Raw genomic sequence first — 27,791 nt, 5'->3', positions numbered from 1 at the left:
CACAGAGAAACAATATTCTCTGGTCTGATGAAACCAAGAGTGAACTCTTTGGCCTGAATACCAAGCGACACGTCTGTAGGAAACCTGGCACCATCCCTACGGTGAAGCATGGTCTGCTGTCCGGACCTCTGGCAGTCTCTATGGGGGTGCCACAGGGTTCAATTCTTGGACCGACTCTCTTCTCTGTATACATCAATGAGGTCGCTCTTGCTGCTGGTGAGTCCCTGATCCACCTCTACGCAGATGACACCATTCTGTATACTTCCGGCCCTTCTTTGGACACTGTGTTAACAACCCTCCAGGCAAGCTTCAATGCCATACAACTCTCCTTCCGTGGCCTCCAATTGCTCTTAAATACAAGTAAAACTAAATGCATGCTCTTCAACCGATCGCTACCTGCACCTACCCGCCTGTCCAACATCACTACTCTGGACGGCTCTGACTTAGAATACGTGGACAACTACAAATACTTAGGTGTCTGGTTAGACTGTAAACTCTCCTTCCAGACCCATATCAAACATCTCCAATCCAAAGTTAAATCTAGAATTGGCTTCCTATTTCGCAACAAAGCATCCTTCACTCATGCTGCCAAACATACCCTTGTAAAACTGACCATCCTACCAATCCTCGACTTTGGCGATGTCATTTACAAAATAGCCTCCAATACCCTACTCAACAAATTGGATGCAGTCTATCACAGTGCAATCCGTTTTATCACCAAAGCCCCATATACTACCCACCATTGCGACCTGTACGCTCTCGTTGGCTGGCCCTCGCTTCATACTCGTCGCCAAACCCACTGGCTCCATGTCATCTACAAGACCCTGCTAGGTAAAGTCCCCCCTTATCTCAGCTCGCTGGTCACCATAGCATCTCCCACCTGTAGCACACGCTCCAGCAGGTATATCTCTCTAGTCACCCCCAAAACCAATTCTTTCTTTGGCCGCCTCTCCTTCCAGTTCTCTGCTGCCAATGACTGGAACGAACTACAAAAATCTCTGAAACTGGAAACACTTATCTCCCTCACTAGCTTTAAGCACCAACTGTCAGAGCAGCTCACAGATTACTGCACCTGTACATAGCCCACCTATAATTTAGCCCAAACAACTACCTCTTTCCCAACTGTATTTAATTTTTATTTATTTATTTATTTTGCTCCTTTGCACCCCATTATTTTTTATTTCTACTTTGCACATTCTTCCATTGCAAAACTACCATTCCAGTATTTTACTTGCTATATTGTACTTACTTTGCCATCATGGCCTTTTTTGCCTCTACCTCCCTTCTCACCTCATTTGCTCACATTGTATATAGACTTGTTTATACTGCATTATTGACTGTATGTTTGTTTTTACTCCATGTGTAACTCTGTGTCGTTTTATCTGTCGAACTGCTTTGCTTTATCTTGGCCAGGTCGCAATTGTAAATGAGAACTTGTTCTCAACTTGCCTACCTGGTTAAATAAAGGTAAAATAAAAAATTAAAAATTAAAAAATAAAAATGGTGGTGGCAGCATCATGCTGTGGGGATGTTTTTCAGCTGCATGGACTGGGAGACGAGTCAGGTTTGAGGCAAAGATGAACGGAGCAAAGTACAGAGAACCTGCTCCAGAGCGCTCAGGACCTCAGACTGGGGCAAAGGTTCACCTTTCAACACGACTACGACCCTAAGCACACAGCCAAGACAAAGCAGGAACGGCTTCGGGACAAGTCTCTGAATATCCTTGTGTGGCCCAGCCAGAGTCCAGACTTGAACCTGATCAAACATGTTAGGAGAGACCTGAAAACAGCTGTGCAGCAACACTCCCCATCCAACCTGACTGCACTTGAGAGGATCTGTAGAAAACAATGGGAGAAACTCCCCATATACAGGTGTGCCAAGCTTGTAGCGTCATAGCCAAGACTCGAGGCTGTAATCGTTGCCAAAGGTGCTTCAGCAAAGTAAAGGGTCTGAATACATATGTAAATGTCATTTTTCAGTTTTTGTATTTATGTTTTATTAGCAAAGATTTCTAAACAGTTTTTGCTTTGTCATTATGGGGTATTGTGTGTAGATTAATGGGGGGGAGGAACTATTTAATCAATTTTAGAATAAGGCTGTAACCTAACAAAATGTGGAAAAAGTCAAGAGGTTTGAATACTTTCCGAAGGCACTATTTGCGGTCAGGTGATTCACACACCAAGGCTTTTCCAGGATTTACTTGACCGCACAAATCCTATTTGCTGACCATAAATTAGCTATAACTGGGTAAATAACCCACAAACTAGCAAGGAATATCAACAAATGTTGATAAACACACATGGCTCTGATCTGCATCTCACGACCTGAGGTGATAGAAAAAGGCTGTTGGTGCAAGTCAATGCAATACACTACTAATCTACTACTACCACTACCACTACTAATCTTTCTGCGCTCTGCAGAAATTGGGATAGCATGTCGCAAATCTTTGCATCCGGAAGACACTAATCCAACTCTGACTGGAGTAATTGTTTGAAATTGTGATTTGTTGGTTATAAAAATAAATGTACCTTTCCATTCAGACAATATACAGTACCAGTCAAAAGTTTGGACACACCTACTCATTCAAGGTTTATTTTTTAATGCCACCATCATTACGCACACCTGCCTTTCCCTCGTCACGCGCATCAGTGATTTTTGGACTCACCTGGACTCTATCACCTCTGTCATTACCTTCCCTGTACATGTCTGGTTCCCCGCTCTGTTCCCTGCTTCAGCATTAATTGTCGTATGTCCTTGTTTACCCGTGTGCCAATGCTTTGCCTGTCTTGTTACTTGTTTGTTCCTGATTAAATGTTGACTCCACGTACCTGCTTCTCATCTCCGGCGTCGGTCCTTACAGAATGCTGACGCCACTATACGAAACATTGGGGAGTAATGGCGTTCCGGTTGGTGGTGACGTTGATGGAACTGGGGGGGCCTAAGCCAGCTCGTCGTGCTGTCACGCCCTAGCTGGCTTGATAGGTTCTTGCCCCAGTTGGCTCGGAAGGCACCCATCCCACGTCGGGCCTCGGCTAGATCGTCAGGTTTTTATGCCCAGCTGGCTCATCAGGCTGCTACGTCTCTGCCGGATCACCGGGCTCGAACGCCGCAGCGGGATCGTCAGGCTCCTATGCCTCTGCCGGTTAATTGAGAGTTTACGCCCAGCCGGCTTGCCCAGAGCCCATGCCTCAGAGTGCCCGTCATACTATGCGTTGGTCCTTACATTTTGCAAAGCTGATATCAAGGCACTCTCGGCATTCTCTCAACCAGCTTCACCTGGAATGCTTTTCCAATAGTATTGAAGGAGTTCCCACATATGCTGAGCACTTCTTGGCTGCTGTTCCTTCACTCTGCTGTCCAACTCATCCCAAACCATCTCAATTGGGTTGAGGTCGGGTGATTGTGGAGGCCAGGTCATCTGATGCAGCACTCCATCACTCTCCTTCTTGGTAAAATGGCCCTTATACAGCCTAGAGGTGTGCTCGGTCATTGTCCTGTAAAAAAAAAAAGGGAAAAAAGGGTAGTTCCAGTATGCGCAAACCAGATGGGATGGCGCATCGCTGCAGAATGCTGTGGTAGCCATGCTGGTTCAGTGTGCCTTGAATTCTAAATAAATCACTGACAGTGTCACCAGCAAATAACCATTACACCATCACATCTCCTCCTCCATGCTTCACGGTGGGAACCACACGTGGAGATCATCCGTTCACGTACTCTGCGCCTCACAAAGACACACCATTTGGAACCAAAAATCTCAATCTCAATCTCAAATTTGGACTCATCAGACCAAAGGACAGATTTCCACCGGTCTAATGTCCATTGCTTGTGTTTTTTGGCCCAAGCAAGTCTCTTCTTATTATTGGTGTCCTTTAGTAGTGGTTTGTTTGCAGCAATTTGACCATGAAGGCCTGATTCACATAGTCTCCTCTGAACAGTTGATGTTGAGATGTGTCTGTTACTTAATCTCTGAAGTATTTATTTGCGCTGCAATTTCTGAGGCTGGTAACTAATAAACCTATCCTCTGCAGCAGAGGTAACTCTGGGTCCTCCTTTCCTGTGGCAGTCCTCATGAAAGCCAGTTTCATTATAGCGCTTGATTATTTTTGCGACTGCACTTAGAGAAACTTTCAAACTTCTTGAAATGTATATATTGACTGACCTTCAAGTAACGATGGCCTGTCATTTCTCTTTGCTTATTTGAGCTGTTCTTGCCATAATATGGACTTGGTCTTTTACCAAATAGGGCTATCTTCTGTATACCACCCCTACCCTTGTCACAACACAACTGATTGGCTCAAACACATTAAGAAGGAAAGAAATTCCACAAATGAACTTTTAACAAGCCACACCTGTTAATTGAAATGCGTTCCAGGTGGCTGGTTAAGACAATGCCAAGAGTGTGCAAAGCTGTCATCAAGGCAAAGGTGGCTACTTTGAAGAATCTCAAATATAACATATATTTTTATTTGTTTAACATTTTTTGGGTTACTACATGATTCCACGTGTTATTTCATAGTTTTGATGTCTTAACTATTATTCTACAATGTACAAAATAGTACAAATATAGAAAAACCCTGGAATTAGTAGGTGTGTCAAAACCTTTGACTGGTAATGTAAAAAGATATTCTGCTTGTCTGACAATGTAAAAAAAAAAAAAATCAAATCACATGTATTTGTCACATACACATGGTTAGCAGATGTTAATGCAAGTGTAGCGAAATGCTTGTGCATCTAGTTCCGACAATGCAGTAATAACCAATGAGTAATCTAACCTAACAATTCCAAAACTACTACCTTATACACACAAGTGTAAAGGGATAAAGAATTTGTACACAAAGATACATGAATGAGTGATGGTACTGTACAGCACTTTGAGATAACAGCTGATGTACGAAGGGCTATATAAATACATTTGATTTGATACAGAAAGGCATAGGCAAGATGCAGTAGATGGTATCGAGTACAGTATATACATATGAGATGAGTAATGTAGGGTATGTAAACATTATATTAAGTAGCATTGTTTAAAGTGGCTAGTGATATATTTTTACATCAATTCCCATCAATTTCCATTATTAAAGTGACTGGAGTTGAGTCAGTGTGTTGGCAGCAGCCACTCAATGTTAGTGGTGGCTGTTTAACAGTCTGATGGCCTTGAGATAGAAGCTGTTTTTCAGTCTCTCGGTCCCTGCTTTGATGCACCTGTACTGACCTCACCTTCTGGATGATAACGGGGTGAACAGGCAGTGGCTCGAGTGGTTGTTGTCCTTGATGATCTTTATGGCCTTCCTGTGACATCAGGTGGTATAGGTGTCCTGGAGGGCAGGTAGTTTGCCCCCGGTGATGCGTTGTGCAGACCTCGCTACCCTCTGGAGAGCCTTACGGTTGTGGGCGGAGCAGTTGCCGTACCAGGTGGTGATACAGCCCGACAGAATGCTCTCGATTGTGCATCTGTAGAAGTTTGTGAGTGCTTTTGGTGACAAGACGAATTTCTTCAGCCTCCTGAGGTTGAAGAGGCGCTGCTGCGCCTTCTTCACGATGCTGTCTGTATGGGTGGACCAATTCAGTTTGTCCGTGATGTGTACGCCGATGAACTTAAAACTTACTACCCTCTCCACCACTGTCCTGTCGATGTGGATAGGGGGGTGTTCCTTCTGCTGTTTCCTGAAGTCCACAATCATCTCCTTTGTTTTGTTGACGTTGAGTGTGATGTTATTTTCCTGACACCACACTCCGAGGGCCCTCACCTCCTCCTTCCTGTAGGCCGTCTCGTCGTTGTTGGTAATCAAGCCTACCACTGTAATGTCGTCCGCAAACTTGATGATTGAGTTGGAGGCGTGCATAGCCACGCAGTCGTGGGTGAACAGGGAGTACAGGAGAGGGCTCAGAACGCACCCTTGTGGGGCCCCAGTGTTGAGGATCAGTGGGGTGGAGATGTTGTTACCTACCCTCACCACCTGGGGGCGGCCCGTCAGGAAGTCCAGTACCCAGTTGCACAGGGCGGGGTCGAGGCCTAGGGTCTCGAGGTTGATGAGGAGTTTGGAGGGTACTATGTTAAATGGTGTTAAATGCTGAGCTGTAGTCGATGAACAGCATTCTCACATGGGTATTCCTCTTGTCCAGATGGGTTAGGGTAGTGTGCAGTGTGGTTGCGATTGCGTCGTTTGTGGACCTATTTGGGCGGTAAGCAAATTGGAGTGGGTCTAGGGTATCAGGTAGGGTGGTGGTGATATGGTCCTTGACTAGTCCCTCAAAGCACTTCATGATGACGGAAGTGAGTGCTACGGGTGGTAGTCGTTTAGCTCAGTTACCTTAGCTTTCTTGGGAACAGGGACAATGGTGGCCCTCTTGAAGCACAGTGATTTGCAAAACGCTAAACACACTTAACATACATTACATACAAAAATCAATCATGAAGTCACGTCCTTGCAATACCAAAGCACTGACTGTCAAATTACCACACCGTCCAACCAATTGGTTCAACACAGTCATCAGGTGTGCAAACACTCGTTTGCTTAATTGTAGACACACCAATCAGGTGTATAAGCACTATAAAAAGCAGCAGGTGAGTTCATCGGTCTCCAAGCACAATGGAAAGAGTCAGAGAAAGAGTAAGACGAGGAGGACGATGAGGAGGACGACGAGGAGGAGGACGAGGACGAGGAGAACGATGAGGATGAGGAGAACGAGGAGGAGGATGAGGAAGAGGATGAGAACGAGGAGGAGGATGAGGAGGATGAGGACGAGGAGAAGGATGAGGATGAGGAAAGGGATGAGGACGAGGAGAACGAGGAGGAGGATGAGGACGAGGAGAACGAGGCGGAGGATGTGGACGAGGAGGAGGATGAGGAGGATGAGAACGAGGAGGATGAGGACGAGGAGAACGAGGAGGAGGAGAGAGGAGGAGGACGGGGAGGAAGAGGAAGGCAAGAAGGTGCTCAAAGAGGACAGAATCTGACAAATGAAATCCGCGCAACACTGGTTGACCACGTTGTCAACCACGGCCTGACGCTGAGTAGAGCCAAATCTAAGCCGATATACAGTGGCAAGTGTGATGAGAATATTTAGACTGGAAAATAGGTATTGTAAAAATATCATCATATCAAAAACATCTGCACAGTTTCAGTAACTGCTTACAGTACTGTATTCTATGCAGTATCAGCACTTCTGTTACCCTTTCCTGTGAAATTACTGTACTATTGTATACTGTTTTTTTGAGGGTCAGGGACGACAAGGGGGAAGGCCTCCTATGTTCACAGAACAGCAAGAGAGGGAGATAGCATTGTTGGCCAAAACCATGTTTACTATAACACTCAAGCAGCTCCAAGCTAACATTGTCAATAACCACACCATTTTCAACGATATCCATCAGGTCTCAACATCAACACTGGCACGCATCCTAAAAAACTAACATATTCAAATGAAGCAAATTTATTGAGTGTCTTTCGAGTGCAATTCCGAAAGGGTGAAACGACTGCGGCATGATTATGCAGAGGTATGTATTCACTTTAGCAGTGTGATCTTGCATACTGTCTCATAATCTTTTACTGTACTGTAATATGTATACTAGATCTACACTGAACTACACAATTTTGCCTGACACTGTTTTTCAGAGAGTTTTACGAATGGATGGAGAGATTAATTTAAGTAGATGAGGCTGGGTTCAACCTGACGAGAACACGAAGGAGGGGAAGAAACATCATTGGCCACAGGGCTATAGTCAATGTCCCAGGGCAACGTGGGGGTAATATAACACTCTGTGCAGCCATTACACAGACTGGGGTCCTCCACCGCCATGCCCATATGGGCCCTTACAACACAGCACTCATACTTACATTCTTGGACCAATTGCACAACATAACAGCAGCAAATCAAATTGATCATATGCAATACATTGTTGTCTGGGACAATGTGTCTTTCCACCTCTCTGCTCTGGTTCAGAACTGGTTTCAGCAACATCCACATTTCACCGTCCTATATCTTCCACCATACTCTCCATTCCTCAACCCTATAGAAGAGTTTTTCTCGGCATGGCGGTGGAAGGTATATGATCTCCGTCTCCAGGCTGAGGTACCCCTCATCCAAGCCATGGAGGAGGCCTGTGACCAGATGGAGGTAGCAGCAATGCAAGGATGGATTCGTCATTCAAGACGTTTCTTTCGAAGGTGTCTTGCTAATGACAACATTGCCTGCGATGTTGATGAAATTCTCTGGCCAGATCCAGCTAGGCGAAGAGACAATGTCTAGTTATTTATTTTTTTAATTGCTTTTTCCAACTGCTTACAAAAGTTTTCAAAACTATCTCCTTTTTTTTCAAAACTCTACACACAATTCCCAAAACTGCACACACAAAATGCAAAATGCCCCACATCTCATTCAAAATGTTACACTGCATTCAAAATGCCATGAACACATGTCAGAGTGAAGCATTTGCATCAAATGGCAAACACTGCTTTCATAATAGTACATTTTTGGATATACCATGTAAACACTGTTGTTCTAAATCTAAAGCTCCTTGGTCTTTCATAGGCTTATATCTACATTTCAATACAATGTTCTACAGTGAAAGTAATCTGCTGAGAGGGGTAACAAGTACACTGTGCAATGCAATGTAGACACATAAAATATTTATTAGGCCAAACATTACTGTTGTATACAGTAGCATACAACAAAACCATAAACATATGTGTATATTAGTATATTCTTTAGAATACAGTAAAGAACACAATTGTCCCGGGGGGGCAGTCCAGGAATTGGTGGTGGGAGGGGGGGGCAGTCACCAGTGCTAAGCTAGTGCTTCATCTCTTCTCCGGCCTCTTCTCCGGCCTGTGTCTGGCCACAATACTTTGTCCACATCACAAGATAAGTTTTCTCTTGCCAAACATCGAGGGAGGTATCTCCTAGCATGGCGTATCCAACCTTGGACAGAGGCAACCTCTATGTCCCCACATGCGTCCTCCATTGCCTGGAGAAGCGGAACGCGGGCATAGGGTTGGCGATCATACACTTTCCAGCGCCAGGCTGAGAATAATTCCTCTATGGGATTTAGAAAAGGTGAATATGGGGGTAGGTACAAAACTACAAATTGTGGATGGGTGGCAAACCAGTTTTGGACCAGAACAGCCCGGTGAAAACTAATATTGTCCCATAAAACCACAAATCTAGCAGGCTCCTGATCTGGATCAGGGACAAGCATTGTGTAAATTGCATCCAGAAAAGTGAGCATATGGCCGGTGTTGTACAGACCCAGTGTGGCATTGTGATGGAGGACCCCGTTTTGAGTGATGGCAGCACACATAGTTATATTACCCCCACGCTGTCCAGGGACATTGGTAATTGCCCTCTGTCCTATCACATTTCTTCCGCGGCGCCTGGTTTTGGTGAGGTTGAAGCCAACCTCATCCACATAAATAAATTAATGGCGAATTACATGGGCATCCAGCTCCAATACTCTCTGTAACAGACAAAAGGATATACAGATGAGTAAATATGGTATGTCTGAAGTACTGGAAGTAGTGTTGCATACATACCTCTACAAAGTCATGTCGCGTATTGTTGACTCTGTCAGAGTTTCTCTCAAATGGCACCTTGTAAAGTTGTTTCATCGTCACTCGGTGCCGTTGGAGGATGCGTTGTATGGTCGACAGGCTTACAGCATTGATGTTGTTAAATATGGTGTCATTATTCAAGATATGCTCTCTTATCTCTCGAATCCTAATTGCATTGTTGGCCAAAACCATATTTATAATTGCAGTCTCTTGTACATCTGTAAACAAGCGTCCTCGTCCTCCATGATGTCTTTGCCTTTCCACTCTGGACAGAATTCAAACACAGTATGTGTTCAGCATAGGAACTGTAAACAATGTACAAAAAAATGTAGTACAGCATGATAACCAACCTCATTCATTCAATGCAGTGCAGTAAATGGATGGCTTAGAGTTAAAAATGTTTATGCAATACTATGCAGTCATACGTATTTTACAGTACATTACTGTAATGCTAAAATAGTCATTAGATAGTTGCATACCTGTTCTCATTTCTGAAGGTTTGAATTATGGACGCCACTGTAAATCGACTCAAGTTGGGCTGGACTCTCAGTCCAGCCTCTCTCATGGTCAAACCGTGGTTGATCACATGATCAACAAGTGTTGCCCTAATCTCATCAGAGATGGCTCTCCTTCCTTCTCTTCTTTGCCCTCGTCCTCTTCTTCTTCTTCCTCTTCCTCTCCCTCCTACTCCTCCTCCTGCTCTCTGTCCATTGTTGGCATCCATTGTTCAAAACAGGTAATCTGACCTTTGACTTATTTATAGGCCTATACTACAGTAAAGCAGTGATTGGTTAGTGATCAGTTAAGCTATTAGTGTTTGCACATGTGAGGAGTGTGTGTGTGACCTGGTGAATAAGTGTAGCATTTTGATTGGTTGTGTTTGGAAAAGGAAAGCAAGTCACTTCCTGTTAGATTTTTGTGTTTTAGGTAGAGAATTGTGTGTAGTGTTTTGAAAAAAGTGTTTTATGCAATTGACAACTGAGTCAAAGGCTGAGTAATAGCTTATGGTTTTGGATATTTGGTGTGTAGTTTTGCACTTTGAGTGAGAGGTTTCAAAAATCGTGTGACATGAAAAGATTTTGTGTGTAAGCAGTTGGAAAAAACTGTAACTTACAATACGTAAACTGACGTTTGGTTACAGTATTATGAATCTCCATGTCAACATTTTGGGCGTGTTGAGAAATAAATGAGTTTCTTCAGTCTGCAACATTGGTCTTGTGTAGTGTTTGGTGAATTTACATTATATTTGTACTTTGTTGATAGTAGCCTACTCTAATCATAGGGAAGTAGAAGTGCTAAAAGTGTTTTAGGTTTATCACAGCAGAGTGTAACTCGTGCAAACAGAGTATAGTAATGTGAAACGTGTGTGTTTCATATGGTAACAAAGTGTGGTTTTTAAAAAGAAGTGTATAGTTTTTACAAGAGTGTTTAATTTTGCAAAGGATCTGTAGTGTTTTGCTAATTGGGTGTGTGGTTGTGCTAATTGTGTGTAGTGCTTTGAAAACACGGGCCCTGTTTTGAAAATCGTGCTTAAGCAATCAAAAAAAATGTAATCTTATAGTGGGACAGCTTTGCTTACTTTGTCCTTGATTTATGCTGCAATTTATTCAATGTGCCAGGCTTCCACAGCAGTTCCCAGCACCTAGATAGGGACATCAAAAGTTTCCACTGCATATTGATTCCATTCCAGCACATCACATAACACGAAATATGAAAATAGAAGAAGTCACTATGGTGTGATGTTGCTGCTTCTTGTCCCTTTTAACCACATTAACCAGAGAAAACAATGGAAGTAAGTCATTATTTTGGGCTTTATTGTGTTTTTATCCTTGATCAATTGTAATGTATGTAATGTTATCTCTGGCTGGAGCTGCCTACTACTTTATACAATCAATCAATAAGATATAGCGTTGGACTAGTAACTGAGGAAAGAAAGATCACTAAGGAAAGAAAGAGCACTAGGGAAAGAAATAGCACTAAGGAAAGAAAGATCACTAAGGAAAGAAAGAGCACTAGGGAAAGAAAGAGCACTAAGGAAAGAAAGAGCACTAAGGAAAGAATGAGCACTAAGGAAAGAAAGGGCACTAAGAAAAGAAAGAGCATTAACGAAAGAAAGGGCACTAAGGAAAGAAAGGGCACTAAGGAAAGAAAGGGCACTAAGAAAAGAAAGAGCACTAAGGAAAGAAAGAGCACTAAGGAAAGAAAGGGCACTAAGGAAAGAAAGGGCACTAAGAAAAGAAAGAGCACTAAGGAAAGAAAGAGCACTAAGAAAATGTATTCAAACCTAGAAACAGCAATTACTCAGTCACCATATTTCATTAAATCAGCACAAAATTGTTGCCTCACACTAATTAGATTATAATAATCATAGCAATTGTTACAGTAAATGACAAATGAATTAACTGTATCAAATCTTGGGAGATATACCTTTCGTACTACCCATTTGGATGAAGCAATAGCCTTATAACCAGCACAGTCATACAGGCATTCAATTCTTAAAATGATTAAGAAAGAAAACTAAGAGCTTGATACATAGGGCACACAATCAATTTGTTCCAAATAGAACACTGTAACAGCTTGTAAGCCTTCCAAGGCTTTTGTAGTGTCTGTTACCCCGAATATTCCCTGTAATGCCACATTGAGCTGCTGGCAAGGATGGAATTGAGACTCCTGGGGATTCAGCTTTGGTCTGCTGGACAACTTAAATGGAATCAAAAACAAATTCTGTAGTCTTGCCATGATCAAATACAGACACTAAAGTGTTGGGTTCTGAGAATATGAAATGTACTTATTCAAGTCAATGAGGGAGTGCTTAGGTTTAGAGTTAATGGTTATCTGTATGAGGAAAGTATATGGTGGGGGCAATTAAGCTTTGAATGTGCTGAGTGTAGGGAAAGCGATCACATGTGGCAGGCAATGATAAGGGGAGAGCCATGGATTAGTGATGAAGGGGGGGTTGAGATCAGGTCAGGTCACGTTAAGGGAGAAAGAAAAGTTTATTATTTATTTATTTATTATTTATTATTACTTAAGTTATAAAGATATCATATTTGTTCAGATGTGTAGGAGGAGACTCAGCATAGAGAAAGTGTTAAATATCAGTGCTTGTGTGAAATGTCTGTGTCTAAATGCAGCTGTACTGATCCTCTGGGAAGAATTAATCTTGGTTAAGCTTTCATAATGTCCGTTGAGTTTTTTACTCTGAGAATTAGAACCTAACAAAAATAACTGTCCAGTGTTTCCAAATTTCGATGAATTGCAGGGCATTCAGAAAGTATTCAGACCCCTTTTTCCACATTTATGATACAGCCTTATTCTAAAATTGATTAAATAGTTTTTTTTTCTCATCAATCTATGCACTACCATAATTAAAAAGCAAAAACACGTTTTTAGAAATTTTTGCAAATGTATTCATCAAATCGAAATATCATATTTACGTACGTATTCAGACCCTTTATTCAGTACTTTGTTGAAGCACCTTTGGCAGAGAGTACAGCCTTGAGTCTTCTTGGGTAAGACACTACAAGCTTGGAATACCTGTTTTTGGGGAGTTTCTCCCATTCTTCTCTGCACATCCTCTCAATCTCTGTCAGGTTGAATGGAGAGCATCACTGCACAGCTATTTTCAGGTCTCTCCAGAGATGTTTGATCGGGCTCTGGCTGAGCCACTCAAGGACATGCAGAGACAAGCCACTCCTGTGTTGTCTTGGCTGTGTGCTTAGGGTCGTTTTCCTGTTGGAAGGTGAACCTTCACCCCAGTCTGAGAAGGTTTAAATCTCTCTGTACTTTGCTCTGTTCACCTTTCCCTCAATCCTGATTAGTCTACCAGTCAATGCCGCTGAAAAACATCCCCACAGCTGCCATCACCATGCTTCACCGTAGGGATGGTAATTGGCCAGGTGATGAGTGGTGCCTAGTTTCTTCCAGATGTGACATTTAGCATTCAGGCCAAAGAGTTCACTCTTGGTTTCATCAGACCAGAGAATATTGTTTCTTATGGTCTGAGAGTCCTTTGCCTTTTGGCAAACTCCAAGTGGGCTGTCATGTGCCTTTTACTGAGGAGTGGCTTCCGTCTGGCCACTCTACCATAAAGGCCTGATTGGTGGAGTGCTGCAGAGATGATTGTCCTTCCCATCTCCACAGAGGAACTCTGGAGCTCTGTCAGAGTGACCATCGGGTTCTTGGTCACCTCCCTGACCAAGGCCCTTTTCCCCCGATTGCTCAGTTTTGCCAGGCAGCCAGCTCTAGGAAGAGTCTTGGTGTTTCCAAAATTCTTCCATTTAAGAAGCAGTGCAGCTTGGTTGGGTTGTGCTTCAGAGGACACACGGCTCTTGACCTTCGCCTCTCCCGAGTCCGAGTTGCAGCGACGAGACAAGACTGTAACTACAAATTGGATACCACAAAATTGCGGTGAAACGGGGGAGATTTAAAAAATGTAAAATAAATATCTGTCAGAGTTTATGCTAGTGAGGGCTGAGAATCCACTCTCACATAGGTACGTCGTTGCAAAGAGCATTAGTGTCTTAACATGGCAAGGCAAGAGACTCTGAGTGCAGCCCTATCCAGATATCTGGCAGTGGCTTCTGAATAAATTTAATTTTCACAGAACTGCATGATGCAATTTCGATTGCGGCTCTCATGTTCAGATATCGGTAAGTGGACTGGAGGCAAGGCATGAAAGGGTTAACGGATCCAGTTGTTTGTGTCGTCCGTTTAGGGAAAGTAAACTCAGCAAAAAAGAAAAGTCCTCTCACTGTCATCTGCGTTTATTTTCAGCAAACTTAACGTGTAAATATTTGTATGAACATAACAAGATTCAACAACTGAGACATAAACATGTTCCACAGACATGTGACTAACAGAAATGGAACAATGTGTCCCTGAACAAAGGGGGGGGGGGGTCAAAATCAAAGTAACAGTTGGCCACCAGCTGCATTAAGTACTGCAATGCATCTCCTCCTCATGGATTGTACCACATTTGCCAGTTCTTGCTGTGAAATGTTACCCCACTCTTCCACCAAGGCACCTGCAAGTTCCCAGACATTTCTGTGGGGAATGTCCAAAGCCCTCACCGTCCGATCCAACAGGTCCCAGACGTGCTCAATGGGATTGAGATCCGGGCTCTTCGCTGGCCACGGCAGAACACTGACATTCCTGTCTTGCAGGAAATCACACACAGAACGAGCAGTTTGGCTGGTGGCATTGCCATGCTGGAGGGTCATGTCAGGATGAGCCTGCAGGAAGGGTACCACATAAGGAGGAGGATGTTGTCCCTGTAACACACAGCGTTGAGATTGCCTGCAATGACAACAAGATCAGTCAGATGTCACAAAGCTGTCCAGTACTTAAAAATAATAATAATCTCATGTTGTCCTGGTTTCCAGTGGTTTGCAGAAGAGGATATCTTCCTTAATTGACCCCCCATAAACGTAATGGACATATGCGAGAAGCTGTGCCAGGCCCGCCACGTCTATTGACTCATCCAGCTATAACGCCCATACAGTTGAAGTCGGAAGTTTACATACACCTTAGCCAAATTAATTTAAACTCCGTTTTTCACAATTCCTGACATTTAATCCTAGTAAAAATCCTAGTCTCAGGTCAGTTAGGATCATCACTTTATTTTAAGAATGTGATATGTCAGAATAATAGTAGAGAGAATTATTTATTTCAGCTTTTATTTCTTTCATCACACCCAGTGGGTCAGAAGATTACATACACTCCATTAGTATTTGGTAGCATTGCCTTTAAATTGTTTAACCTGGGTCAAATGTTTCGGGAAGCCTTCCACAAGCTTCCCACAATAAGTTGGTTGAATTTTGGCCCATTCCTCCTGACAGAGCTGGTGTAACTGAATCAGGTTTGAAGGACTCCTTGCTCACACACGCTTTTTATGTTCTGCCCACAAATTTTCTATAGGAAGAGGGCAGGACTTTGTGATGGCCACTCCAATGCCTTGACTTTGTTGTCCTTAAGCCATTTTTCCACAACTTTGGAAATATATGCTTGGGGTCATTGTCCATTTGGAAGACCCATTTGCAGCCAAGCTTTAAATTCCTGATGGATGTCTTGAGATGTTGCTTCAATATATCCACATAATTTTCCTTCCTCATGATGTGCACCAGGCCCTCCTGCAGCAAAGCACCACCACAACATGATGCTGTGACCCCCATGCTTCACGGTTGGGATGGTGTTCCGCAGACCACGTGTAACCACGCCAGCCCAGGAGTTCCACATCCGGCTCCTTCACTTGCGGGATCGTCTGAGACCAGCCACCTGATGAAACTGTGGGTTTGCACAACCCAAGAATTTCTGCGCAAACTGTCAGAAACCATCTCAGGGAAGCTCATCTGCGTGCTTGTCATCCTCACCAGGGTCTTGACATGACTGTAGTTTGGCGTCGTAAATGACTTCAGTCGGCAAATGCTCACCTTCGATGACCACTGGCACGCTGGAGAAGTGTGCTCTTCCCTGATTAATCCCGGTTTCAACTGTACCGGGCAGATGGCAGACAACATGTATGGTACCGTGTGGGAGAGCGGTTTGCTGATGTCAACGTTGTGAACAGAGTGCCCCATGGTGGGCTTATGGTATGGGTAGACATAAGCTACGGACAACTAACACAATTGCATTTTATCAATGGCAATTTGAATACACAGAGATACCGTGACGAGATCCTGAGGCCCATTGTTGTCAGCTGCAATCACCTCCTGTTTCAGCATGATAAGCCCAACCCCATGTCGCAAGGATCTGTGCACAATTTTTGGAAGCTGAAAATGTTCCAGCTGGCCTGCATACTCACTATACATGTCACCCATTGAGTATGTTTGGGATGCTCTGGATCGACGTGTACCAGTTCCCGCCAGTATCCAGAAACTTTGCACAGCTATTGAATAGGAGTGGGACAACGTTTACAGGCCACAATTAACAGCCTGGTCAACTATATGCAAAGGAGATGTGTCGCGCTGCATAAGGCAAATGGTGGTCACACCAGATACTGACTGGTTTTCTGATCCACACCCCTACCTTTTTTTAAAGTTATCTGGTGACCAACAGATGCATGTCTATTCCCAGTCATGTGAAATCCATAGATTAGGGCCTAATTAATGTATTTCAGTTTACTGATTTCCTTATAGGAACTGTAACTCCATTAAAAAAAAAATGGTAATCAACAACTCATTTGTGGTCTATTATTTTCAGATCATTTGCAAGACACACATTTAGGAAACTATTGTGCATACCAATTTAAAGTAAAGGAATAGTTTGATCAGAAACTGCTAAACTACATCAGTAAAACTTTTTTATTTATTATGTGAAAGTAACTTTATACCCTGTCTTCCTTCTTCTCCCCAACTTCTAAACTACATTTAAAAAAACTACACTAGGTGCCTGCAAACATGGACAGTGTGATTTGTTTCAGACCTCTCATTCCCAAATGGATACACTGTTGTGCTACAACCCCCAGTCGGACCATGTCCACTTCTCCGTAACAGCCTTCAACTGCTGTGAGGAAACCCAGGCTGAGACACTGGTCGCCACACTGCACAGCACCCTCTGCCAGCTACTGCAGCCTACTGTATATCGCTGTGCTGTCTGACACAACAGGGGCATATTCATTAGACACCAAATATAAGAAAAGTGACTGAAACTGGGAGTGACTACCAGGTCTTGTCCAATAAGAAACGCTCATTTTCATTTTCCATTGCAAAGCGCTTTAAAATGTGTTCAGTTGTGTGCCCTAATGAATATTACCCAGGACTGCTGTGGAAAACATCTGAGTCAGAGGTACAGTGCCTTGCGAAAGTATTCGGCCCCTTGAACTTTGCGACCTTTTGCCACATTACAGGCTTCAAACATAAAGATATAAAACTGTATTTTTTTGTGAAGAATCAAGAACAAGTGGGACACAATCATGAAGTGGAACGACATTTATTGGATATTTCAAACCTTTTTAACAAATCAAAAACTGAAAGATTGGGCGTGCAAAATTATTCAGCCCCTTTACTTTCAGTGCAGCAAACTCTCTCCAGAAGTTCAGTGAGGATCTCTGAATGATCCAATGTTGACCTAAATGACTAATGATGATAAATACATTCCACCTGTGTGTAATCAAGTCTCCATATAAATGCACCTGCACTGTGATAGTCTCAGAGGTCTGTTAAAAGCGCAGAGAGCATCATGAAGAACAAGGAACACACCAGGCAGGTCTGAGATACTGTTGTGAAGAAGTTTAAAGCCGGATTTGGATACAAAAAGATTTCCCAAGCTTTAAACATCCCAACGAGCACTGTGCAAGCGATAATATTGAAATGGAAGGAGTATCAGACCACTGCAAATCTACCAAGACCTGGCCGTCCCTCTAAACTTTCAGCTCATACAAGGAGAAGACTGATCAGAGATGCAGCCAAGAGGCCCATGATCACTCTGGATGAACTGCAGAGATCTACAGCTGAGGTGGGAGACTCTGTCCATAGGACAACAATCAGTCGTATATTGCACAAATCTGGCCTTTATGGAAGAGTGGCAAGAAGAAAGCCATTTCTTAAAGATATCCATAAAAAGTGTTGTTTAAAGTTTGCCACAAGCCACCTGGGAGACACACCAAACATGTGGAAGAATGGGCTCTGGTCAGATGAAACCAAAATTGAACTTTTTGGCAACAATGCAAAACGTTATGTTTGGCGTAAAAGCAACACAGCACATCACCCTGAACACACCATCCCCACTGTCAAACATGGTGGTGGCAGCATCATGGTTTGGGCCTGCTTTTCTTCAGCAGGGACAGGGAAGATGGTTAAAATTGGATGGAGCCAAATACAGGACCATTCTGGAAGAAAACCTGATGGAGTCTGCAAAAGACCTGAGACTGGGACGGAGATTTGTCTTCCAACAAGACAATGATCCAAAACATAAAGCAAAATCTACAATGGAATGGTTCAAAAATAAACATATCCAGGTGTTAGAATGGCCAAGTCAATGTCCAGACCTGAATCCAATTGAGAATCTGTGGAAAGAACTGAAAACTGCTGTTCACAAATGCTCTCCATCCAACCTCACTGAGCTCGAGCTGTTTTGCAAGGAGGAATGGGAAAAAATGTCAGTCTCTCGATGTGCAAAACTGATAGAGACATACCCCAAGCGACTTACAGCTGTAATCGCAGCAAAAGGTGGCGCTACAAAGTATTAACTTACGGGGGCTGAATAATTTTGCACGCCCAATCTTTCAGTTTTTGATTTGTTATAAAAAAGTTTGAAATATCCAATAAATGTCGTTCCACTTCATGATTGTGTCCCACTTGTTGTTGATTCTTCACAAAAAAATACAGTTTTATATCTTTATGTTTGAAGCCTGAAATGTGGCAAAAGGTCGCAAAGTTCAAGGGGGCCGAATACTTTCGCAAAGGCACTGTATATGTGGCCTATGTTGTATGTGCTAGCATTAGCTTCATTGGATGCTAGGTTTAAGCTACTGATTGTACTTAAGGGCAATTGAATACTACTTTTGTGTACCTACTTAAGGAGAATCTAAAGCCATAAGACTGTACTTTATAAGCTAGGTTTGTCTTGCTAGAGGTTTGTAATACTTTATTGACATGCCATGAGATAATTTTTTTGACTATGGTAGGTATCTTTCTTTAATGCCATCTCATGGGATGATTTTACTGTATGGTATCTAATACCATCTGGCATCCTGTTTGCTGCAATGCTTTTGCAGTCAATGAGAATGCCTGTCAACTGCCCAATCTGTCCATGACTTATTCATTTTGTGGGTAGATTCTTGAAAAAGGACCAAATGCTAACATGGCGATATATACATGAAGCTTTGGCTGGTACTCTTGAGTTTTGTTTTTGAGCATCGCCTGCTTGCACCATTGGATGCGACAGCTCTATGGCATGGTGGTTCTTCCTGTGCTTTTGTAATGCAATTCCTAGTATTCACTTTGAAATGAATGTCATTCAGCATTTTTGTTCAGCAGAGCTCTATTATTCATGCCCCAGCTTGTCCTGTTTTTTTAAAACTTTGTTTTTATTGACGAACACATAGAAAGTTACAGCACACGTCATATGTTCATCAGATTAGTTACATTGGCATCGTATTTAAATTTGACAATTTAAGTGAAACCCATTTTTCCCAGTATACCTGATGTCTCTCCTCTTGAGTTCTTAAAGCAAAGGTCATACGCTCCATGTGGTGTATTTCTTTAACAATATCTATCCATTGTGTCACTGTGGAAGGGTCTTTTCGTAGCCATTTCCTAGTGATAGCCTTTTACTGGCTGCCAGTAGGACCTTCAAGAGGTACTTTTCTCTAGTGTGTAAGTTATCACGTATTTCACCCAAGTACAAATAAATTAATGTTTGTTCTATGTCAAATCCCATTATTTTTCCAATGTTATATCTTATTTCTCCCCAGTAACGTTTGATTGCGGGGCAGGACCAAAAAATATAAGAGTGATCCACCCTTGATAGCCCGCATTCTCTCCAACAAGGGTGTAGTGAGCCAGTCTGTTTTGATTTTATGGAGAAACGTACATGTCACGCCCTGGTCGAAGTATTTTGTGTTTATCTTTATGTATTTGGTCAGGCCAGGGTGTGGCATGGGGTTTTTGTATTGTGGTGTGTTTTGTCTTGGGGTTTTGTGTTGGTATTGGGGATTGTAGCTTAGTGGGGTATCTAGCAAAGTCTATGGCTGTCTGGAGTGGTTCTCAATCAGAGGCAGGTGTTTATTGTTGTCTCTGATTGGGAACCATATTTAGGCAGCCATATTCTTTGAGTGTGTCGTGGGTGATTGTCCTTAGTGTCCTTGTTCCTGTCTCTGTGTTAGTTTACACTAGTATAGGCTGTTTCGGTTTTCGTTACGGTCTTTGTTTTGTAGTGTTTATAATTGATTCGTGTTTTACGTTTGTTCATTAAACATGGATCGCAATCTACACGCTGCATTTTGGTCCGACTCTCCTTCACAACTAGAATCACCCACCACAACGGGACCAAGTGGCGTTTTAACAGGCAACAGCAACAGCGGGAGGAAATCCTAAACGGAGAAGGACCCTGGGCTCAGCCTGGAGAATATCGCCGCCCCAAAGAAGAACTGGAACTGCATGGAGCTGCCAGAGCTGTCAGTCTGCATGGAGCAGCCAGAGCTGTCAGTCTGCATGGAGCAGCCAGAGCTGTCAGTCTGCATGGAGCAGCCAGAGCTGCCAGTCTGCAAGGAGCTGCCAGTCTGCAAGGAGCTGTCAGTCTGTAAGGAGCTGCCAGTCTGTAAGGAGCTGCCAGTCTGCAAGGAGCTGCCAGTCTGCAAGGAGCTGCCAGTCTGCAAGGAGCCGCCAGAGCTGCCAGTCTGTAAGAAGTCGCCAGAGCTGTCAGCCTACATGGAGCAGCCAGAGCCGCCAGTCAGCGTGGAGCAGCCAGAGCCACCAGTCAGCATGGAGCAGCCAGATCTTTCAGTCTGCCAGGATCCGCCAGTCAGCCAGACTCTTCCAGATCCGCCAGTCAGCCAGACTCTTCCAGATCCGCCAGTCAGCCAGACTCTTCCAGATCCGCCAGTCAGCCAGACTCTTCCAGATCCGCCAGTCAGCCAGACTCTTCCAGATCCGCCAGTCAGCCAGACTCTTCCAGATCCGCCAGTCAGCCAGACTCTTCCAGATCCGCCAGTCAGCCAGACTCTTCCAGATCCGCCAGTCAGCCAGACTCTTCCAGATCCGCCAGTCAGCCAGACTCTTCCAGATCCGCCAGTCAGCCAGACTCTTCCAGATCCGCCAGTCAGCCAGACTCTTCCAGATCCGCCAGTCAGCCAGACTCTTCCAGATCCGCCAGTCAGCCAGACTCTTCCAGATCCGCCAGTCAGCCAGACTCTTCCAGATCCGCCAGTCAACCAGACTCTTCCAGATCCGCCAGTCAACCAGACTCTTCCAGATCCGCCAGTCAACCAGACTCTTCCAGGTCCGCCAGTCAGGCAGACTCTTCCAGGTCCGCCAGTCAGCCAGACTCTTCCAGGTCCGCCAGTCAACCAGACTCTTCCAGATCCGCCAGTCAACCAGACTCTTCCAGATCTGCCAGTCAGGCAGACTCTTCCAGATCTGCCAGTCAGGCAGACTCTTCCAGATCTGCCAGTCAGGCAGACTCTTCCAGATCTGCCAGTCAGCCAGACTCTTCCAGATCTGCCAGTCGGCCAGGATCTGCCAGTCGGCCAGGATCTGCCAGTCGGCCAGGATCTGCCAGCCAGCCAGGATCTGGTAGATCCATCAACCTGCCTGAGCTTCCTCTCACGCCCGAGCTTCCTCTCACGCCCGAGCTTCCTCTCACGCCCGAGCTTCCTCTCACGCCCGAGCTTCCTCTCACGCCCGAGCTTCCTCTCACGCCCGAGCTTCCTCTCACGCCCGAGCTTCCCCTCAGTCCCGAGCTTCCCCTCAGTCCCGAGCTGCCCCTCAGTCCCGATCTGCTCCTCAGTCCAGTGGGGTTCTGGGTGAGGACTACTAGGCCATGGTCGGCGGCGAGGGTGGAGTATCCAAGGACGCGAGAGGTGACTAAGACATTGATTGAGTGAGGTCCACGTCCCGCGCCGGAGCCGCCACCATGGACAGACGCCCACCCGGACCCTCCCTATTGTTTTGAGGTGCGTTCGGGAGTCCGCACCTTAGGGGGGGGGGGGGGGGTTCTGTCACACCCTGGTGTGGGGGTTTTGTGTTGGTATTGGGATTGTAGCTTAGTGGGGTATCTAGCAAAGTCTATGGCTGTCTGGAGTGGTTCTCAATCAGAGGCAGGTGTTTATCGTTGTCTCTGATTGGGAACCATATTTAGGCAGCCATATTTTTTGAGTGTGTCGTGGGTGATTGTCCTTAGTGTCTTTGTTCCTGTCTCTGTGTTAGTTTACACTAGTATAGGCTGTTTCGGTTTTCGTTACGTTCTTTGTTTTGTAGTGTTTATAATTGATTCGTGTTTTACGTTTGTTCATTAAACATGGATCGCAATCTACACGCTGCATTTTGGTCCGACTCTCCTTCACTACAAGAGAACCGTTACAGTAAAACATTCATCCAACAGAATTCTCTCCGTGACCTTGTTGGTGGAGCTTTGTTGAGTCTCTAATACAGTGGGGCAAAAAAGTATTTGGTCAGCCACCAATTGTGCAAGTTCTCCCACTTAAAAAGATGAGAGAGGCCTGTAATTTTCATCATAGGTACACTTCAACTATGACAGACAAAATGAGAAAAAATCCAGAAAATCATATTGTAGGATTTTTATGAATTTATTTGCATGGGGTGAGATCTTGCGTGGAGCCCCAGAACGAGGGAGATTATAAGTGGTCTTGTATGTCTTCCATTTCCTAATAATTGCTCCCACAGTTGATTTCTTCAAACCAAGCTGCTTACCTATTGCAGATTCAGTCTTCCTAGCCTGGTGCAGGTCTACAAATTTTGTTTCTGGTGTCCTTTGACAGCTCTTTGGTCTTGGCCATAGTGGAGTTTGGAGTGTGACTGTTTGAGGTTGTGGACAGGTGTCTTTTATACTGATAACAAGTTCAAACAGGTGCCATTAATACAGGTAACGAATGGAGGACAGAGGAGCCTCTTAAAGAAGAAGTTACAGGTCTGTGAGAGCCAGAAATCTTGCTTGTTTGTAGGTGACCAAATACTTATTTTCCACCATAATTTGCAAATAAATTAATAAAAAATCGTACAATGTGATTTTCTGGATTTTTCTTCTCATTTTGTCTGTCATAGTTGAAGTGTACCTATGATTAAAATTACAGGCCTCTCTCATCTTTTTAAGTGGGAGAACTTGCACAATTGGTGGCTGACTAAATACTTTTTTGCCCCACTGTATGTTCAACCATGTTTCATCAGTTATTTCAATGTTAAATTCCTCCTCCCATTTCTGTTTAATATAGTTTGTAGAATGTTTATTTCGGCTTGAATACCCAAGTAGAGATTTGAAATAGTTTTTTTTGTTAGGTTTGGTAAGGACATACCCCCACAGTTGTTTGGTAATTGTAATGTTGTATATCTAGGTCTTGGTCTCTTACTGTTCCAGATAAACCTTGATATCCGTTTATCCCTACACTGTTTAGGTGGGATTTCTATGGGCAGTGATTGGAACAAATACAGTAACCTCGGCAGGATGTTCATTTTGACTGTTTCAATTCTACTTCTAAGATCCAGCTTGTCCTGTTTTGTTAGTAAAGCCCATTTTACATGGAAATACTGTGTTGAAAATGTGATTTTGTGGGTAAGCAAAATAGTAACCGAGTGAAACATAATTCAGTACTTGTTTTTTGGTATAATGACCAGGCCTTGGGGACATCCGGAACATTCAGCAGATCTTGAATTATCATTTGAGTATGTACTGAACACAACCCTGCTTACAATGGATATGTTGTCCCAAGTGTGTTCATTTGGGAAAAGGTGCATTCTGTATTTTTTTCAGTCTAGTTATATATTGCTGACTTGTTGAGCCATGCGGTTACTTTGAGGAGCTATGGAAACCGGAAATTACTTCATGTGGTCTCGCGTTTTTGATCACGAACCGGAACAAACAAACGAAGCAAATTTCAAGCCGTGTTGTGATTAAGCAGCGCCAGTCATATGCAGACATTCAGCATGGGTGTTCGTTTAATTTAAAACAGGATCTATGAAGGGGAATAAGAGTACAGAGTAGTAGCACATGCGAGAACAATTGTATGTATTTGTAACATTTGTCTAAAGAAAAGGGAATACCGCCAAAGCAAACAACAATATTGTAACCGGATTCGTAGGACATTGTGTACAACAGTGTAAGATATTTTAGTATTCGATATTTGTTTGTTTTTACAGATATTTTATGGTTTTTTTTTAAATAACGATGAACGGGCCCTCTTATGCAGTCTCTAGTCCAAGGAAGAGTGGTGCGACAAGGCTGTTGTGGTCACTGTTTGGTGCCTGCCTTGTTGCTGCAGTCATCGGGTACAAACCAGTGGTCATAGTTCATGGGTTGTTCGACAGCTCTGGGGCATTTGTGGAATTGCTTCGATTCATCAATCAGGTGAGTGTTTGAAAAGATATCACCACGGTCCACAAATCTAGCTAAAGAAAGATTGCTCATGGATAATAATGAACGCCTGATAGGCTATGTAACTACAGAACAGATCTGGCAGCTAGAGTTATGTAGAATGTGTGTGTAAGGCCCATACCAGTATCTTAAACGGTCAATCTTTGGGTAATTTCCATGTTTGTACATGGTGTTTCCATTGTGCTTGTGGAAGCTGGGTGCGCGCCTCAGTTTACTCATACCAAACATTACTGTGGTCTGCTTGAGAATAGCAGGACACTACGGGGTTTTATGAGACCTTTGTCGCTACAATGTTTCCATTTTCGTTAGGGCTGGTACAAGTGTTACCTTGTTATTTTATGAAGGCTATATTTAAGCAATAAGGCCTGGGATGTGCTATATGGCCAATATACCACGGCTAAGGGCTGTTCTTAATCACGACGCAACTTGGAGTGCTTGGATACAGCCCTTAGTCGTGGTATACTGGCCGTATACCACAAACCCCCTTGAGGCCGTATTGCTATTAAACTGGTTACCAATATAATTAGAACAGTACAATTTTATTTTTTTGTCATACCCATCTGCTATAAACTGGGTGGTTCGAGCCCTGAATGCTGACAGACAGTTTATAATAGCAATAAGGCAACTCGGAGGTTTGTGATATGGTCAATATACCACGGCTGTATCAAGGCACTCTGCTTTTCCCCTCTGGTCTTATTGCTTAAATATACCACGGCTGTCAGCCAATCAGCATTCAGGGCTCGAACCACCGTTTATAATATGAAATCAGCTGTTTGTCACCAGTCTTATCAGCTGAGTTCTTCATGAACACTAGGGAAATAGGCTGTTGATTGTTGCCAGATTCCAGAGCAAAATGTTCCTGGCATAATGTTGCCTAATCATCCCCCCTGGCCTTGGTGTGCGCACAAGAAAACAATCTTCAGGATTATGATCCTTGGGATCATTCTCCTTTTTTTAAAGATCAACAATTCATTCAACCTGAAAATACTTACATGGCTCCAGGGTTTTTTTTTTTTAGCTGACTGTTATAAGGTGGGGAGGAGACTAAACAGGAGATATGCATGCTCTTGCAGTTTTCAACATAGCAACATCTCACGTGTTTCCCCTCTCCTTGAAGGTGATCTCTTCCGGGCTCCCACATTGGTTAAGTGGTTCCCCACCCCCTAACCACATTTTATAATGATTATAAAGAACTTAAATGTCAGAGTGGACAGAAGTTAATATGTAACTTGATGGCAATACACACTGGATTGCAGATGTGAGAAGGTATCACAGGATCTTTTTTGATACACTGTGAGGTCCACTACTTCCAAACTGCCTGTCAATCAATATTCGAAACATCACCTCAATAGACTCCTATTAATTAGTAATGTAGTAATACATTTCTAAAGGATAGACTTAGATGATAACACAACAAGCTGAGGCACTTCAACCAATATAAGTATGCCTGTTTGGCCTCTGCTGAAAAACCAATAAGTCTTGGCTTTGTTTTTGTATAATCAATTCTGTCAGTTGAGGCATTATTTTGTCATTATTAACATAATATTTTCACTCATTTGTCTGATGCTGCCACACTCCTAGCTTTATAGAATGTTAATTGATGAGGCTGTCTTTGTTATAGTGCTTTAATCTGTCCCATCCTCATCATCTTCTGAAAGTCTCACCCAGGAACCAATGTGTCAGTCTTCGACCTGTTTGACCGCAGCTCCAGCCTACAGCCGCTATGGAAACAAGTGGAGGGCTTCAAGGCTGCCATCTATCCCATAATGCAAAACGCTGCAAATGGGGTCCACTTCATCTGCTACTCTCAAGGTTTGGGTGTATCATTTGCATTTGTTTGGTTCCATTTTGAATCTTTATACATTTAACGTGGGCTATAATTTCACCTCATGTTTCTACAATGAAATGGGAAAGCATGTACACGTAACTGACTACTGGAAACACTTGAGTAAATGAGGGATACAAAGTATATTGAAAGCAAACTCCACACAAGTGTGGTTCCTGAGTTAGTTAAGCTTTGGATCATATATAAAAATGCTGGATGGGCCATTATTTTGGCTAGCATGGCTAAGCCCCCACCCACAGGGCACAAGTGGTCACTGAGCAGTTTGACGAGCATGACAATGATGTAAACCATATGCCATGAACATCTTACACTTCAGCTCCACTATACACGCCATGTTGCTTTGCCATCAGTGTCGGGGCGTTCTACCTGCTACACAGAGTTGTTGTTTTGAGAGCAGAGGGGGAGAGCTTCTTTATTATATTTTCCCCTACTGTACCACATTCATATATTGTGCGTAAGTACAATAGCTTTGGTCCAGTTTTTCGCAAGGACTCATTCAATTGTTGCTGGTAGTTGGCCTCTAATTACCCCAGTAATATTGTGAACATAGTCAATGTAGCTAGCTAGCTAGAGTTTCTGCTAGTAGCTTCTTGACTTCATAGATCTTAATAAAATAACCAGTGGTGTATAGACGAGGCCATATGCAACCAAAATCAACTTTATTTTTCATTATTTCAAGATAGAACGAACACACTCTTTGGCTATAGAGAATTTAACCTCTGCGTTTCTTGAGCTTGGATGCTGCCATTGGACGTAATGCAACGCGGGCAGTATAGCAGCTTTCATTCATTTCAAAGGCAGCATTCCCTCAATGGCTGATGGCAATGCTGGACGCCCCATGGCTGTAGTGTAGCAGGGCCATCGGTCACTAGATCTCAACCCAATGGAACACCTATGGGAGATTCTGGAACGGCGCCTGAGACTGCGTTTTCCACCACCATAAACAAAATGAAAAATACCATAATTTGCTGTGGAAGAATGGTGTCTGATCCCTCCAACAGAGTTCCAGACACTTGTAGAATATATGCCAAGGAGCATTGAATGAGTTCTGGCTCGTGGTGGCCCAACGCCCTATTATTACACTATGTTGGTGTTGCCTTTATTTTGGCATTTACCTGTATTTACCACCTCTCATTCTGTTCCAGGTGGACTGATTTGCAGAGGGATCCTATCTACTCTTCCTGATCACAATGTCCACTCCTTCATCTCTCTGTCCTCGCCTCAGGCTGGGCAGTATGGAGGTAAGCGTTCACGAGAAGCCATCAACTTGATCTTTGTGCTCAACAGCATTGTTTGAAACATGGTACCTTGTCATCCTGGCTCCCAGTGTCTGCTGAGGTCTGAACTAAACA

At 43.5% G+C, this 27,791-nt stretch overlaps 1 protein-coding gene and 1 pseudogene across 1 annotated transcript in view; both read left to right on the top strand.

Moving 5' to 3' along the window:
• Positions 1–17,145, top strand: part of LOC109906946 (carnitine O-acetyltransferase-like) — a 60,757-nt pseudogene extending 43,612 nt beyond the window's left edge.
• A 6,922-nt stretch (positions 17,146–24,067) lies between these two features.
• The window catches only part of LOC109907658 (lysosomal thioesterase PPT2-A), a 9,648-nt gene continuing 5,924 nt past the window's right edge, over positions 24,068–27,791 (top strand). The window contains exons 1-3 of the mRNA XM_020505755.2: positions 24,068–24,566; positions 26,252–26,405; positions 27,585–27,680. Of these exons, the coding sequence (XP_020361344.1) occupies positions 24,387–24,566; positions 26,252–26,405; positions 27,585–27,680 (430 nt within the window). The 5' untranslated portion in view covers positions 24,068–24,386. The remainder of the gene's footprint in view (positions 24,567–26,251; positions 26,406–27,584; positions 27,681–27,791) is intronic.

This window comes from Oncorhynchus kisutch, linkage group LG17 (genome assembly GCF_002021735.2).
Source record: "Oncorhynchus kisutch isolate 150728-3 linkage group LG17, Okis_V2, whole genome shotgun sequence".
Classification (NCBI taxonomy): Eukaryota; Metazoa; Chordata; class Actinopteri; order Salmoniformes; family Salmonidae; genus Oncorhynchus; species Oncorhynchus kisutch.
The sequence above is the reverse complement of the archived record's forward strand: the minus strand, read 5'-3'. Positions and strand labels throughout refer to the sequence as shown.